General features: G+C 43.5%; 2 protein-coding genes across 7 annotated transcripts in view; one reads left to right on the forward strand and one right to left on the reverse strand.

Moving 5' to 3' along the window:
* On the reverse strand, positions 1 to 15,016 carry znf365 (zinc finger protein 365). 6 transcript variants are annotated; one of them, XM_028007068.1, is made up of 6 exons: positions 14,701 to 15,016; positions 3,679 to 4,277; positions 3,295 to 3,604; positions 3,061 to 3,217; positions 2,899 to 2,939; positions 1 to 2,641 (listed from the first exon to the last, which is right to left on the reverse strand). In XM_028007068.1, the coding sequence occupies exons 2-6, from the start codon at positions 4,265 to 4,267 to the stop codon at positions 2,425 to 2,427; spliced, it is 1,314 nt and encodes a 437-aa protein (XP_027862869.1). In that variant the 5' UTR covers positions 4,268 to 4,277; positions 14,701 to 15,016; the 3' UTR covers positions 1 to 2,424. The 6 variants fall into 6 exon arrangements, 4 of the variants coding, with proteins under 4 accessions (XP_027862869.1, XP_027862868.1, XP_027862867.1 ...); XM_028007067.1 differs by having other exon boundaries at positions 14,530 to 15,015; XM_028007066.1 differs by lacking the exon at positions 14,701 to 15,016 and adding an exon at positions 4,975 to 5,327.
* LOC114137871 (neoverrucotoxin subunit alpha-like) overlaps positions 8,418 to 15,135 on the forward strand; it is an 11,706-nt gene continuing 4,988 nt past the window's right edge. The window contains exons 1-2 of the mRNA XM_028006704.1: positions 8,418 to 8,427; positions 9,570 to 9,582. Coding sequence (XP_027862505.1) covers positions 8,418 to 8,427; positions 9,570 to 9,582 — 23 coding nt within the window. The remainder of the gene's footprint in view (positions 8,428 to 9,569; positions 9,583 to 15,135) is intronic.

A 15,135-nucleotide genomic window follows, 5' to 3' on the forward strand; every position in this document is an offset into this window, starting at 1 on the left:
TTTGGTCTCATGTTTGTTCTTTAATCCATCGAACATCATGACAGGACAGAGACTGCAGCTCCTCACAGTGTTTCACAGACTACAGAGTTCTGGAGCGAAGGCACCAAACTAGAGATTACTCCTCCCAGCTGGGTCCAAACGGACCGAACCGGGCCGAGGGAAGAACACGCGACACGAACACAACATGGAAACCCAGCGGCCTCTCAGAACAGACCCGGTCAGCGACCCGTTTGGGGAGCTGATTGTCGGCTACATTCATCTCCTGGCCTGAAAACAACCAGCAAAGTGCAACTTCCTGCTCAGACCGCCAAAATAAAGTTAGTCTGCTAGAAAACACACAGCAGGATATAGAGACACCAGCAGCTACAGCATGCTTTACCACGGAGGCTGGACACGACGGGTTTCTACCTTCCACCAAACATTCAACAGCGTTCTAGAAAAACTAAAACCTCCATTACAGGACAGGTCAGAGGTCAGGGGTTACCATGGCGACCACTAAACCACCGTCAGGACGAGCGTCTGGCCAAGCATCAGGGCGATTTTAGATCGAAGAAAATTTACACCACAAAATCTGAAATTTATAAATTAGCTTCACATATTTACAAGAAATAAAAACTGGTGTGAAAAGTTGGAAATTAATGAGAAAATTAAAAATTTAAATTGATTACGAGGCAGAAACGTCTGATTTTAGATTAGGACATCATCACCTTCTGAAAATTACAGCCATTAAAAATAGTCAGATTATTCTGTGACTATTAATAATCTTTATGAACTAGATTATTCTAGTTTATAAATGTTGTATATTTTTGCTTTTTAATCTTTTTTTTCTTGCAAATTTACAAATTTTCCAAATCAGTAAAAATCCAATAATTTAAATTAATCTGGAAATTTCAGTTTGTTGGTGAAAATTTTCTCAACATTATTTCACACTGCAAAAACACCAAATCTTACCAAGTATTTTAGTTTAGATTTTAGTGTAAATATCTTCATACATTTGAAATAAGACCAAACTAACCAGTGAGAAATGACTAGTGGTCGATTATTCCACTGGTAACAAACCATTTTTCCCTCCTTGTAATAAGTTTGTCTTTTTTCAGTGCATTAAGATTTTCCACCAGAAAATAGAGCAGAAATAAGTGGGGGGGGAAGCTGGGGGCCGCACAGTGGTGCAGTGGGTAGCACTGTTGCCTTGAAGGTCCCGGGTTCAATTCCCGATGGGGTCTTTCTGCATGGAGTCTCCATGCTGGGTTCTCTGGTTCTCCGGTTTCCTCCCAGTACAGAAACACGTCAGGTTAACTGGGTTCTTTAAATTCTCCCTCGGTGAGAGAGACTCTCTGTGTGGCCCTGCGATGGTCAGGTGACCCGTCCAGGTGACCCGTCCAGGTGACCCGTCAGGTGACCCGTCAGGTGACCCGTCCAGGTGACCCATCAGGTGACCCGTCCAGGTGACCCATCAGGTGACCAGTCAGGTGACCCGTCAGGTGACCCGTCCAGGTGACCCATCAGGTGACCCGTCCAGGTGACCCGTCAGGTGACCCGTCAGGTGACCCGTCAGGTGACCCGTCAGGTGACCCGTCCACCTGCTGACTCCACTGCAACAGGAGAGAAAATGGAGGGAAACTTGTCAGGATTCGGTGTTTTTGTCCGTCGTCTTCCAGCTTATTGAGTCGTTTTATTTACAGAACATTTAATAAATCAGAACCAGAACCTGAATGAAGGAAACATCCGGAACATTTTCCACCAATCAGGATCGGCTGGTTCAGAACACAAACCTTCTCTTCCGGTTCTGTTGGGTTCTACATCATTTAAACCCATTTTTCACACGGTGGTTACGATCGGACCATCAGAACCAGCTGAACACCAACGCTGTGATGAGGACCGGGTCAACATCTGTTGTTGGACAGAAAATATTTGCTCAGGATGTTGATTCACATCTTTAAGGTCCAGAAGAACCTGGATCAGAACCTGGATCAGAACCTGGAAACTGTTGAAAACAGGACAGAAAAAGCAACCAAGCCCAGAGAAATCCACCAGGAAGTTCTGCTGCCTGAACTCCTGGAGGTTCTGCAGAACCGGGTCAGAATGAAAAGGTTCAACCCGAGGACATGGAGAGTTTCTGATTAATAAATACTTTGGTTCTGACCCGATCGGTTTGTGCTGATGTATGAAGAACCAGAACCGCCCTGTAGAGGTTTGATCCGGAACCGAACACAGCTGGTACATTTAGCCTGGTCCGGTTGGTACTTCTGTTGGTTCTGCTAACGATCAGAACCGGGTTGTTTTCTGGTCCACTTCACCTCAGCAGACAAACATCCAGAACTAAAAGGTACCAGCAGAATTCGATTCAGCGCCTACAGGAACCAAGGGAAGCCGGTTCTGCTGAGGTTCTGTTCAGGCCCGTCTGTCTGGGCCGTCTCCACAGTTCTAGGCCTCGTACCCAGTGGACCGGCGCCGCTGCTGGTTCCAGATGTCGTCTCTGTGCTCCGGCCGGCAGAACAGCCTGGAGGACTGGGCCAGGCGTTCCTGGCGCTCCCGGTCCCGGTCCGGACCCGCTTTGGAGCCCGGCGGCCCGCCGCCGAACCGGCAGGACGACTGAGTCCTGTTGTCATGGAGACCGGAGAACAGCTGATCCCCGGCAGACCTGGAAAAATCAGAGACGGTTACTGGGTCAGGAGACGATTCAGAACCTCCCTCCGACCAGGAACCAGCAGAACCAACTGACCCAACCATGAGGCACGGCGGTGGCTCCATCATGGTCTGGGTCCAGAGGAGGAAAGTGTTTAGTTTATGTTTCTCCAGATTAAAACGGATCTGATCCGTCCTTCAGGTTCTGCTGATCCGAGGTTCTTCATTCGATTGTTTTGGCCTGAAAGCTGAACACAGAAACGAAACGCTGACCTGCTTTTAGTGATTCTGTGTCGGCCGTCGTCAGGCTGCTGCTGAGGACGAGAGAGGAAAAGAAAAACTACAAATAAAGAATCAGAAAAACTAAAGCAGGAAAAACAAAACTGATCTGAAATCAAGCCAGAGTCGCCCCTCCACCAGGGGGTGCTGCTGTACCTTGTGGCGCTCGCCGTTCACCTGGTAATACTCCACCAGCCTCTCCGCCAGCGCGATCCGACCCAGCAGGTTCTCGATGAAGCGCTGGATCCGGACTTTCCCGCTGGTCTCCTGGCGGGCCGCGGCCTCCAGGAACCTCTGGATGGTCAGAACCTCCCTGGAGGAAACCAGCAGGAGGTCAACCCGGAGGCCGGTCGCTGTGACCCGCTCCGGTCGGACCCGGCCGGTCCCTACCTCTCCCGGCGCTCCAGCTCGCTCTCGGAGGCGTTGAGCTGCTCCCTCAGGGCGGCGATCACCATGACGGCCACGTCCACCTGCCGGCTGAGCGAGCGCTCCCGCTCCGCCACCTGCTGCCGCTCCTGGGCCAGGTGCTGCGAGTGGGCGCGCTCACACAGCAGCTCGGTGTCGGTCCGGGCCAGCTCCGTGCTGACCTTGGCCAGGCGCCGCTGCATGGTGCCGTCGGCGGCCCGCAGGATGCCGGCCAGCCGCCGCCGCACCGCCGCCGAGGCCGCCGCCGTCTCCCGGCCGCAGTAGGAGCTCTGCGCTGGTGGAGACGGCGAAGAAGAGACGTTAACTTCCTGCCGGTGGACGAGGAGACGCACTGGAGGAGAAACTCACCAACCAGGTCCAGGTTCGGGTTCAGGTCCGGGTCCGGGGACGCCGGAGGGAACCGGAGATGACGGAGGCGTCCTGAGTCTGAATGTTTGACTTCGGACTCGTCTCTGGTCTCTTCTGCTTCCTCTCCATCCTCCTCTTCCTCTCCTGTATCTTCATCATCCACCTCTTCCTCCTGCGTCCCCACGCCGACGCTCTGGGTGCGCCTCCTCACCGCGCCGTAGGAGTGCAGGTAGCCGCTGTCTCTGCTGTCGCTGAGGGAGCGGACGTGAGGCGGCCGCGCGGCGCCGTGCTGCCCCCTGCGGGCCGGGAGGCTGGCGTCCTGCCAGGCGATGGCGGCTGCCAGCGGGTCGGGGTGCGACCCCGTGATGCTGAAGTCTCCAGACACCACGTCCGGAGAGCGGTAGGAGTGGCGGTACTCCAGGTGGGCCCGCAGCGAGGCCAGGCTGCGGAACCGCTGCTGCTCGCCGCATCGGGGGCATCGGAACGGGAGCTCACAGGAAGTGACGGAGTCCGGGAAGGCGCCGCAGGCCTGGCCGTTCCTCTCCAACAGGAAGGAGCCAGAACCTCTGGAGCACAACTTCTGCTGCATCTCTCCACTCCTGAAGAACAGGAAGAGAACCTGTTGGTACCGTCACGTTTCATACCGAACGTTCAACTTCCTCCCTTTGACAGCTGAAGGTTCATTAGGGACTGAAGTTTTCTGCTCATCTCAATAATGACAGAAACTGAGCCAAACAGGTGCAACCAGACGTTCATCCTCTACCTGCTACACTGAGGAAGCCTGGATAAAAGTCTAAAGTAGCCATTTATTTAAGACCTTTATAATGAAATTTAAGACCAAATAAAGAGTAACTATTAGGGATGATGGAGGATCCTTTTATAGGTTGGGAACAGAAGTGAGTCAGTGGCAAAAATTAACATCATCCATCAAACTTTGGATGAATTTGCACTTATGATAGATGCAAATTAAGCTAGCGGGCTAGCAAAGGTACATTAGCAGCTACTTACTGAGTTACAGAACCGGATGAAAATGACTCAAACTGCCTGACAGAAAAGTCTTCAACAGAAAAACTCCACACCAGATAAAAACAGTCCTGACACGATTCAATTTAAGACCTGATTCACGTATTTAAGGCCAACTTACATATTTAAAGACATTTTAAGGCTTTTTAAGGATGACCTGACTGACTCTGGTTAGGATTAGAGGAGCTGATGCCGTTTTCTGGCCGATCACTGACTGTTTTTATTTTATTGAATTTTTAATACATCTGCAAAATCAGAATCAGGAAAACTCACTGAGTTGGAAACGTGGAGCGACTTCCAGACCTTTCTTAACCGAGATTAAGATTAGGGAATAAGAACGTTTACTCCTGAATTACACAAAATTAAAAACATCTACTGATTTATCGCTGCATCGTTTGTTTCAAGCAGTAAATCTAGCAGCAGTTCTGGTTCTGGTTGGAACTAAACCGGCTGCAGTTCTCCATCCGACCTCCTTAAAGAACCTGACCTGCTGGTTCTGGTTTTGGCCGGTACTGATTCTAAGATCAGATCCAATTCACATGAAGTGTTGGATCAGGGTCGGTTCACCAAGGTCGGATTAGTTTAATCCCCAACTGAATCTGTTCAGTGAATGAGGAATCTGTTCAGTGAATAGTTTTTCTGATTCTTTATTTGTAGTTTTTCTTTTCCTCTCTCGTCCTCAGCAGCAGCCTGACGACGGCCGACACAGAATCACTAAAAGCAGGTCAGCGTTTCGTTTCTGTGTTCAGCTTTCAGGCCAAAACAATCGAATGAAGAACCTCGGATCAGCAGAACCTGAAGGACGGATCAGATCCAGATCAGGAATCTGTTCAGTGAATGAGGAATCTGTTCAGTAACAGATCAGGAATCAAAAGTCTAGACGTTCAGATTCCTGAATTTGATCAGATTCAGGAATCTATTTAGAAATGTTAACTAACTAGAATCAGAAATCTGAACTGATTCAGGAACCTGTTCAGGATCAGGACTCTGTTCAGAGAATCAGATCAATCTTTGCCAAGAATCTGTACATTCAGCGCAGAACGTTTTCATTCCTGGAGTCAGAAAAGACCTGAGGGCGGAGTGATGCTGTGGGCCGAGACCTTAATGAGTTCTGGTGAACAAACGGATCAGAACTTTAAACTACCCCAGATAGCACAGAATGATTGAAACAACATTGAATCAATGTCAGCCAGAAACATTGAATCAACGTTGAACGCTGACATTGAAACAACATTGAAAGTGGTCGGTGACTTGTATGTTGAATCAACGTTAGGGTTTCAACCATAACTGACATTATATCAATGTTGATTCAACCATCATCTGTATGTCAACTTGTATGCATATTTGTGTTGATAGTACATTGAATCAGTTATGAATCAATGTTGATTCTACATTATATCAATGTTGAGTCAACCATCATCTGACTGTGGTTCTGCACACATATTTCCGTTGATTCTACATTGAATAGGTTAGGAATCAACGTTGATTCAACCTTCATCTGAACGTGGTTCTGCACGCACATTTGTGTTGATTCTGCATTCAATCAATGTTTATTCAACCATCATAACCATCATCCTGAAATAAACCACATAAAAATACCATGGCAGTGCTTAAATATTTTATTTAATTTCAGTCTTCTGGCCGTCCCTTTGGTTGCCTTTCAATGCCTCCCTCCCGGTCTGGTGCATAGTGAAACCATTTCTTTACTGTTTCGCTGTAATTTTGATCAGTTAGGCCTGGTTCGAATTGACGAGCAGCAACTGAAAGACACAAAAGAACATCATTACGATAGAGGGTATCTCACATAAAATTTCTTATTATCCCCTACCCTCACTTTGTTTAGATTCTGATTCACCAACAGTCTCATTTCCTACAATTAAAATTCAAAGCCCTTTTCCAGTAGAGGAAGCTCACCTAATATGCACTCTTGCAGGATTGTGTCCTTGAATGGCTTTTTACTCTGGGAATGCCTATGTTTCTTCCCAGCCCAGTTGAACTGACTTGCCAGGGCATTTCTCATACAAGTTATCAACATTCTTCTTATCATGTTGGCTGAATTGGTGCCTCCTACTAGAGCCAGTCGAGCAATCTACATCAGAGACAAGTACATGAAGGCATAGCATTACACAGCAGCATTATATCATGTAAATTAAAAACACAGCAGAGACATAACCTTGTTTTGATACTGTATTTATGCTTATGCACTGATATTCCACTCCATAGTGTTCATTCATGGTCATGGATATTAGCGTTATTAACCATCCTGGTCCCAATTTGGGTTAGGTCAAAATTTAAATCATCTATGTGAATAATTGCAAAATGTTTCATAAATAGCACATCTACAAGCTCTGTGACATGTTCAGAACTTGTAGATTACAATTTGTGTTCAAGTAGCTAAAGAGCTAACATTTTGCCCTTAGAAAAAGACTCACACTGACATAATCTACATTGATGCTGATCAGTCTTTCAAATGAATTACCATCTTTTGACGCACTGTCTCTTCAATCAGTAATGACTCTGCTTTACTGAAATCTTCTTCACTTTCAATTGGCAGCTGGAAGGGGAGTACAAGGTTTGCTGGTCCTTGTGTGCTACCTGGTGTAATGTTACTCTGAGCCAAATTGTTCTTAATGAATTGGACATCTCTGGATAGATCCTTCACAATCACAAGAGCTTCAGCAAGCATCGATGTCATCTTATGGATAGCGAGGTCTTCAGGAGAACATTAAGAATCTTTAAGTGCAACATCAAAATAACCTGAAAATGACACATTACAAATACATTATGTCCAATAGACTTGCCTCTCAAAAGCTGCCCATTATTGCTGGCCCTTTGTGTGGTTGCATCTGCAAAACACAAATATTCATGCACAGAAGTTTAAAGGTTAGGTGTCAAAATGACACCGACTTTCTTTAGGTGTGAAATGTTTCCTACAGATCTTTTATAGATAAGGACATTTCTGCATCTAATCAGGAGAGAACTCTGATGAGTGGAATACACAAGATCACAATGGCAAAAAGAAAATACTGTCAGGGCTTTGTGTTATGTTTGCCTTTAAAAAATAATGCATAAGTGTCAAAGCATTTAAAGAGTTGGTGTCATTGCTCACACAGATGTGAGCAATGACCACAGTTCAAATATAGACACAACCTCACACATTCAGATCACAAAATGTCTACAAATGTTGGATGACTGTCTTGATACCTTCGAAACCTTGATTAGGCGCTGAATCCAATACATCATTCAGGTCGGAGTTTGCTTTTAAGTGAATAAGAAATGCAAAAACTTAGCTAAAGTGAATTCATTAGTCAACACAGATCACTGTATATGTATGTAGTAAAGTGGGTTACTCTGTGATATATCCAATGGCAGCCTATTTTGTGCACATTGTGAGAGACCAGGGCGATGGTTATACTGCCTTGAGCTGCATCCAGACAACCCTGTAGATATAGTTACATTTCGCAATAGTTTACAAGTGTAAACACAAGATACATAATCTAAATGTTTGATCAAACTAACTAATTAGCCAGAATCACTAAGATACCCATCACTATTACTGAAAGAGTACAGTATCATACCAATACTTGCACTTTGTCGCTGTGGATTCTGCAACTTGTGGTACTGGACACAGTGGGCTGTAGCAAAACCTGGCATCTCAGCTTGAACACAAAGTAGGAAATACACAAAGCAGTGAGGTTATTACTGTAACCTTCCATATGAGAAAATGTGAGACTTATATTCAGCTGACTGCTCTATATTTAAAGCATTGCTTTGACATCACAGTCTTATGAGACTGCTTGACGACTCACCATTAAGAACTTCATCAGCTAGTGATTGTTGGTAGTTGCTAGCAACAAGATCTACTAAGAAAAATAGGAAATAATTAAGAGCTAAAACTATACACAATTAGTTTTAGCTCTAAGTGCTAAAACTATACACAATTTCAGCAAGAAACACAATTTCAATCAAATTAAAATGTCCTTTTATTGGTACACTGTTATATGTAATTTCTTTTTTGACTGTGTAGAAGTGAGCATAGTGTCAATATAAAGGAAACAATACCTGGACATCCAACATCAGGTGGTTTGGCAAAACGCTTTCTTTTTGCACTGCTACTCTGATGGTCTTCAGAATCAGAATGCATAAACTGCTGATTTGGCCTACAAAACATTATGATAATACACTATATGAATATTACAACTGTAGTTAAGATACTACACTTATTAGTCAAGGCTACCGTCTGAATACATGGACACTCTGGCCACTTTGAGCCATCCTTTTAGCAGTGGTTGTTATTTTCTAGTTGCAACGCCCTAGGGAAAGTTATCACTGTGATAAAGTTAGTAATGTACCTGGATATTCTTTTTTGGCGGATAGCTCCTTCATCATGAGATTCAATTTCAGATGTTGGACACATTGTGGTGTTATATTTTGTCTCTCGTTTTTTCGCCTCATCAAGGGTCTCTGTAAAGAGCAGAGGGTAAATGCCAATTTGCATGTCTGCAGTCCAGTGCAGAACTACCCTAACAGCTCCTTCCCAACTCCCAAAAAACAGAACAATCACACCTGTGTGAAGCGCTACTATCATACATCATCTCATTCTGGCCAATCACTATTTGCCTCCTCACATTTGTCTTCTCTGATTTTACATACACAAAACATCTCAGCTGGACCTCTGAGGTACCAGCGCTTTATTATAATTATATATATTGTTTACTTGGTTTAATGTAGCCTCCTAAACAAACTTTTGCATCTGTAATGTCATGTCCCAATAGATAAACATACTTGAAAAGAAGAAAATATTGAGCTGATTTATCTATAACATGACAGCACGACTGTGTAGAACAGCTGTGCATGTGTTGCACCAGTTACTCACCACACGTAATGAGGACTCGTACATCCGTATAGGTGATCCATTTGTCGTCTGGTTGCATTCCGTCTCGAAGGGCTTTCTTGAGTGTTATGTGTTTTGGGGGCCATAACAGCGTCTGTTCCTCAGCTTTAAACCAGCTCTCTAGAACTACTGCTGTCCCACCATTTGGGAACTGTACAACTGACCACAGTGCCTCTCTACTCATCTTCGAAGGGCTAGGGATGAAATGAGAACTACTCATGATATCTCCTTACAGGTCATCCCCATTTCACTCTTCAAAGCCAAAGTGCACTACAGACATTGTAGTTTTTGGCCAGTCAAACATGTTATTTGCACAGGTAAGAATTAGATAAATGTTATTTTTAGGTAATTTATGCCATGATATACATCTCAGTTACAGATACTGCACTTTGGCAGGGCAGCATGACTATGCTAAATGAAGTAGTGGTATTACAATGGCACCATCCATGTCTGGACAGAGAAGGCATTTGCGCTTGATAGAGGCCAGTCCAACTACCCCTATATTTTCTTTCAAGCCACTGACTTTGTATGTGCCAATGTATGATGATTCACAGGGATACATGTAATATGGCTGTTTGTGTCCGTACATTCTGACGATTATATATGTATCCTCTTCTGACTTAATAATATTCTCTATTAATGCAAATCCATCTCCAACTTCAACACAATTGTCTCCTTTCTTTGTGGACAAAGTAAACCGATGAGTGGAGACCTTCCTGTACTGTTGTGAAGAAATAAACTGTGTGGGGACTGGACCATCAATGTGGATGTTAAGCAACTTTGGATAATCTCTAGAACATGTGGGTCCAACATGTGAGGTTTCAGACAACCTTTTAACTACCTGTTGTAGTGTCTGATGTGGCTTGCGTAGAAGATGCTTAATTTGACCAAGACAATTCTCAAAAGGAAATCCTGATATATTATCTAGATTGCCGAACCTCCTGTATTCTTCAGCCAAATGAGTAAGCTGGTGTATATTGTACACAATTTCATCTTTTCCATATAATTCCCCAAAGTGTACAACAAAAGCAACCATCAACTTTTGTGCAAAGGCTAACATTTCCTCAGATATACTAGGGGACAGCAACATGTACATTCCAACGGAAAACAACATAAAATTGTCATACAGCTCACTGGGGAGTGAATCCTTCAAAACAACAGGACCCCAATATAACATGAAGGATCGGAACTCAGTAGCTTTCCACCGATCTATCTCCGACAGTCCCCTTGGTTTACGGTTAAACTCAGAAGGCGTGTAGAAACGTAGCTTTAGGAGTTTATCTGAAATGCCTGCTGCAGTTTGGGAAGGAAACTTTGTTGCTAAATGTTTCCCCTTTAACCATATATGAAGCATTTTCCTTGTAACTCCGAGACAACAGACATGCATGTAATCTGGTGGAAACATAGAAACCATCTTAACTAAACCAGATAAAGGGCTCTTTCCAATGTGATGTTCCTCATCAACCATGTCAGAGAAACTGGAGTCTGTCCTAAGTTTATGCTTTGTTTCAGGAAATGTCATTTTATTCATCCATACACCCTCCTGAAAGCATTTGTCACAACCTGAATAGCCATTGAATCCTTTGACCTGCTTAATATAAGCTCTTGCCGGCGCATCACAAATAAAGGCAGAAATTTCTACATTAAATTGCTTACCATTATAAATAATGCCATTACACAATACATTCTGAAGATCTTTGACAAACTGAGCCAGGTACTCAAAAACACTCACTGGCTTGCTTAGACCACAAAAAATGCCTACAACAAATGGGGACTTTGTGTAGTCACATGTCAGACATCCAAGTATGGGCCAAAACTGAAGTTTGGAACTTTTAAATAAAGGTAAGCCATCTATATTAAACTGGATATTAATAGTAGTCATAGTTGATGGTACACACAAACATGCCAACCGTGAAAGCACCCCTTTGACTATTCCAAAATGATAATAATCTCCCCCTTGAATTGTAGTGATGGGCACATTTCTGGGTGTTCCAAGCAATGTTCTCCCATCTTTTGGTAGGGTAGGGTGAAACATTGTCAAAATAGAGAGCAAAGATGACAGTGCAACCAGAGAGATTGAATAGGATGTTGCCCAATACTTTAAACTTATCCTGAGCAAATCATTATTGTCATCACTGTCAAGCTCATCCTCCACTATACTTTCAAAATGTGCTTCACCTGGCAAGTCAGTATTTTCATTCACAGCACTGATAGTTAGTCGTCTGTTTAGTGGCAAGTCTGAAATATCTTGAAAAGGTAGTACATCCAACCTGCACTGACATGAGGCTGCAACATGATATTTCTCCTGTTTCTTCCTTGGATTAGCATTAACTATTAACTTATACTCGGTGAGGATTTGCTGCTCTGTCTCTTTCAATAATTTGTTAACTCTACGTCTTTTAGCCCGAGAAGAAGCCGACATCTTAAAGAGTGTGGTGGTGCTTTACTCTAATGTAGACAAACTGCACCTGTTTACCTACAATTGTCTTCTTTCTTTAAAGCTGTTATATTTAAATATAGCTGGAAAAATAAAAAAAGGAGATGAAGAGATTCAGAATAAAATGCTGCATTTTAATATGCAAGATGAAACAAGCTGAAACATATTTGTACAATTAGATCCATATCAAGAAAGGCAATTATTATAATGCGAAAGTTACTGTTCATTTTAAAATACCAGCATAAGCAAATGCCTCACTATAGCAGGACCAAGCATCCTGAGACCTCACAAAGTGTACAACCCAACTTTAGTGTTATCAAAATCTGATTTAAAGTTAGTTTTTCAACATAATTATGCCATCACTGCTTATTTCCCTACCAAGCTGCAAGTTAAGCGCAACACAATGCAGTTGGTTTATAATAAATAGGTTAAGATCAAGGTAGATTGGCCACACTTACCACAAAAGTGCTGGGGGTTGAATAATTAAATTCAGAAACAGGTTGCACCAATCCTGCTGCAAAGGGGCTATGTGGTTGGGACATACCAGTCATGAAATGGGGGAGGTGGACCACCTAACTCCTTTTAGTGACTTCTATGTGTTTTTGTGTCAACATATCACACATACATAGTCAGTCATAACATTTACAGACAAGTAAGAAGATGTACAGGACAGAATTACAACCCAATGTTACCAACACATACTACTTAAATTATAATGTGAGTAACCCTCACAAAAAATAAAAGTAGTTTCACCCGGAGTCAAAGGAGGAGAGGAGGAGAGTAGAAAGGGGGAGGGAGGTTGAGGGGTAGACAAGCCAGGTGAGAGGTGAAGGGTGGAGGGAGAGGGGTTGGGGGTTAGAATGTGAGAGTGAAGTGGAGGGGTGTAATAAACACCCCTCCACTTTTAGAACATTTAGATTACTAGTTCTTCCCCAAATCTTGTCCTCAATCAAACTGACCTGCGTGTTTTCAGTTCAGCAAAACCCTGTTAATCAGATGTCAATTAATATCATGTGTGCTGAATTAGGGAAATGCCTAAAACTTGTAGTGCCTGGAGGACCAGTGCTGAAACACACTGGACTCGACGTTTCATTTATTTGATGTTAACCACAAACCATCATTGATTTAATGACACAGTTTCAACATTAGTTAATTGGCTAGAATTGAATGGTTGTTTTATAGTTGATCCACCATCAGTTGTCGACCTCAAACATACATGAAACCTTTGTGATAATAATTCAACATTGAATTAACATCGTGTGCTATCTGGGTAGTTCTTTCCCAAACCTTGTCCTCAATCAAACTGACCTGCGTGTTTTCAGTTCAGCAAAACCCTGTTAATCAGATGTCAATTAAAATCATGTGTGCTGAATTAGGGAAATGCCTAAAACTTGCAGGGCAGTGTGCCTGGTGCCGGTGCTGAAAAACACTGGATTCAATTTTGGCATTTCAATCAATGGATGTTAATTGGCTAGAATTGAATGGTTGTTTTATAGTTGATCCACCATCAGTTGTCAACCTCAACCAAACATGCAACCTTTGTGATGGTAATTCAACATTGAATTAACATATATTCCAACAAGCCAACAGCGAAGCAGCTGTGTGGTTGGGCTATCCCACTCATGTAAACGGTGGGGGTGGACCGCTCCACTCCTTTTAGTAAGTTGTAGATGTTTTTGTGTCAATATATCACACACACACAGTCAGTGAGAATTGTTATGAACAAGTAAGAAAATGTACAGAAAGGAATCAGCACCCACTATCCTCTACAGTGCTTAATTTAAATGTGATAACCCCCGCTCAGTAATAAAATGCTCTGACCCAGAGCTCTGATGAGGAGGAGAGGAGGGGAAGGGGTGAGGCAAAACAGCTGACATTGATTCAATATTGATCAGATGTTGATCAGACATCGGCATTTCAGTCATTAGATTTCAACCACAAAACAACATTGATTCAATGACACAGTTTCAACACTGGTTACTTGGCTAGAGGTGGATGGTTGTTTGATGGTTGATCCACCGTCATTTGTCGTCTTCAACCAAAAATCAACGATTCTAACTATTTTTCAACGTTGATTTAACATCATGTGCTATCTGGGACAGTAGTTCTTTCAGGAAAGAATCTCTCTGTTCACACTGAGTTTCTGTTCAGAACCTGAATCAGAGCCCAGGCCCACAGCATGATGAGCCACCACCATGCAGACAAACCTGAAGGTTTCCAGAGATTAAACCAGATCAACATGAACTAAAGACAGAAATAAATTAGGATGAAATAAAGAAAAACATGTTGGATGATAATTAATGGTGAGATAATAAATCGATCTCTTCTTATTGATCAGTTATTTTAATATTTAATGATTCCTGGATCAGTTTCCTCTGATTAGCATCAAATTAAATCAGTTATTGATGCACAGAATTAACTGATCAGAATGGCGCTAATTATGAATGAAAAATGAGACTAATTGGGTCTGATTGATCCGAACTGCAGCTTCACTCACAGAACATCAGCCGAACCGGGCCAGCATGGTTCCGGTTACTCTGGGTTTAATTCTCCGGCTCCAACAGGTCAGTCCGTCCTCGGTCTGTTCTGCCAGCAGCTCGCTGTGACCCAGTAACGCCGGACCGGACCGGAACCGGAACCAGAACCAGAACCAGCGGCTCCTTCTCACCGACTGAAGCGGGTTTAGGCGGAGCGTCTCCGGCTGAAGGAGTCATGTCGCAGACAGAGACGGACCTCCATGATGTCATCATCAGCAAGCTGACGACGCTGCTGCCAACACACTTCCGGCTGGGCTTTTCAGAATAAAACCAAGCTGACGGTCACTGTTTCTGTTTAGAACAGAGAAATCTTTAACAATCTGAATATTATCTCGCCAGATTAACATCGCAGTGCTACATAAACTCAAAACATTTCATTAATGATAAACTAGAAAACAAAGCTGCGAACTACATCCGGTAACATCGAAAAGCCTCGGAATCCATCAACCGGAAGTAAAAACTGGCTCATTTTATAAAACAACGAATAAAACGTTGTTTCATTTTTCTGCATGTTTTCGTTGTTCAGGACCTCCTGCTGCAGCCCTGGATGAATACATGACCCAGAA

This window comes from Xiphophorus couchianus, chromosome 22, assembly GCF_001444195.1.
Source record: "Xiphophorus couchianus chromosome 22, X_couchianus-1.0, whole genome shotgun sequence".
In the NCBI taxonomy this organism is placed as follows: Eukaryota; Metazoa; Chordata; class Actinopteri; order Cyprinodontiformes; family Poeciliidae; genus Xiphophorus; species Xiphophorus couchianus.

What these genes read in the sequence shown, in the direction of transcription:
- znf365 (XM_028007068.1), bottom strand. Translation starts at nt 4,267, where the DNA reads ATGCAGCAGAAGTTGTGCTCCAGAGGTTCTGGCTCCTTCCTGTTGGAG. An exon ending in CCCGAACCTGGACCTGGTTG is followed by an intron (nt 3,605 to 3,678) that starts GTGAGTTTCTCC and finishes CGTCTCCACCAG; the next exon opens with CGCAGAGCTCCTACTGCGGC. An exon ending in GAGCTGGAGCGCCGGGAGAG is followed by an intron (nt 3,218 to 3,294) that starts GTAGGGACCGGC and finishes GGTTTCCTCCAG; the next exon opens with GGAGGTTCTGACCATCCAGA.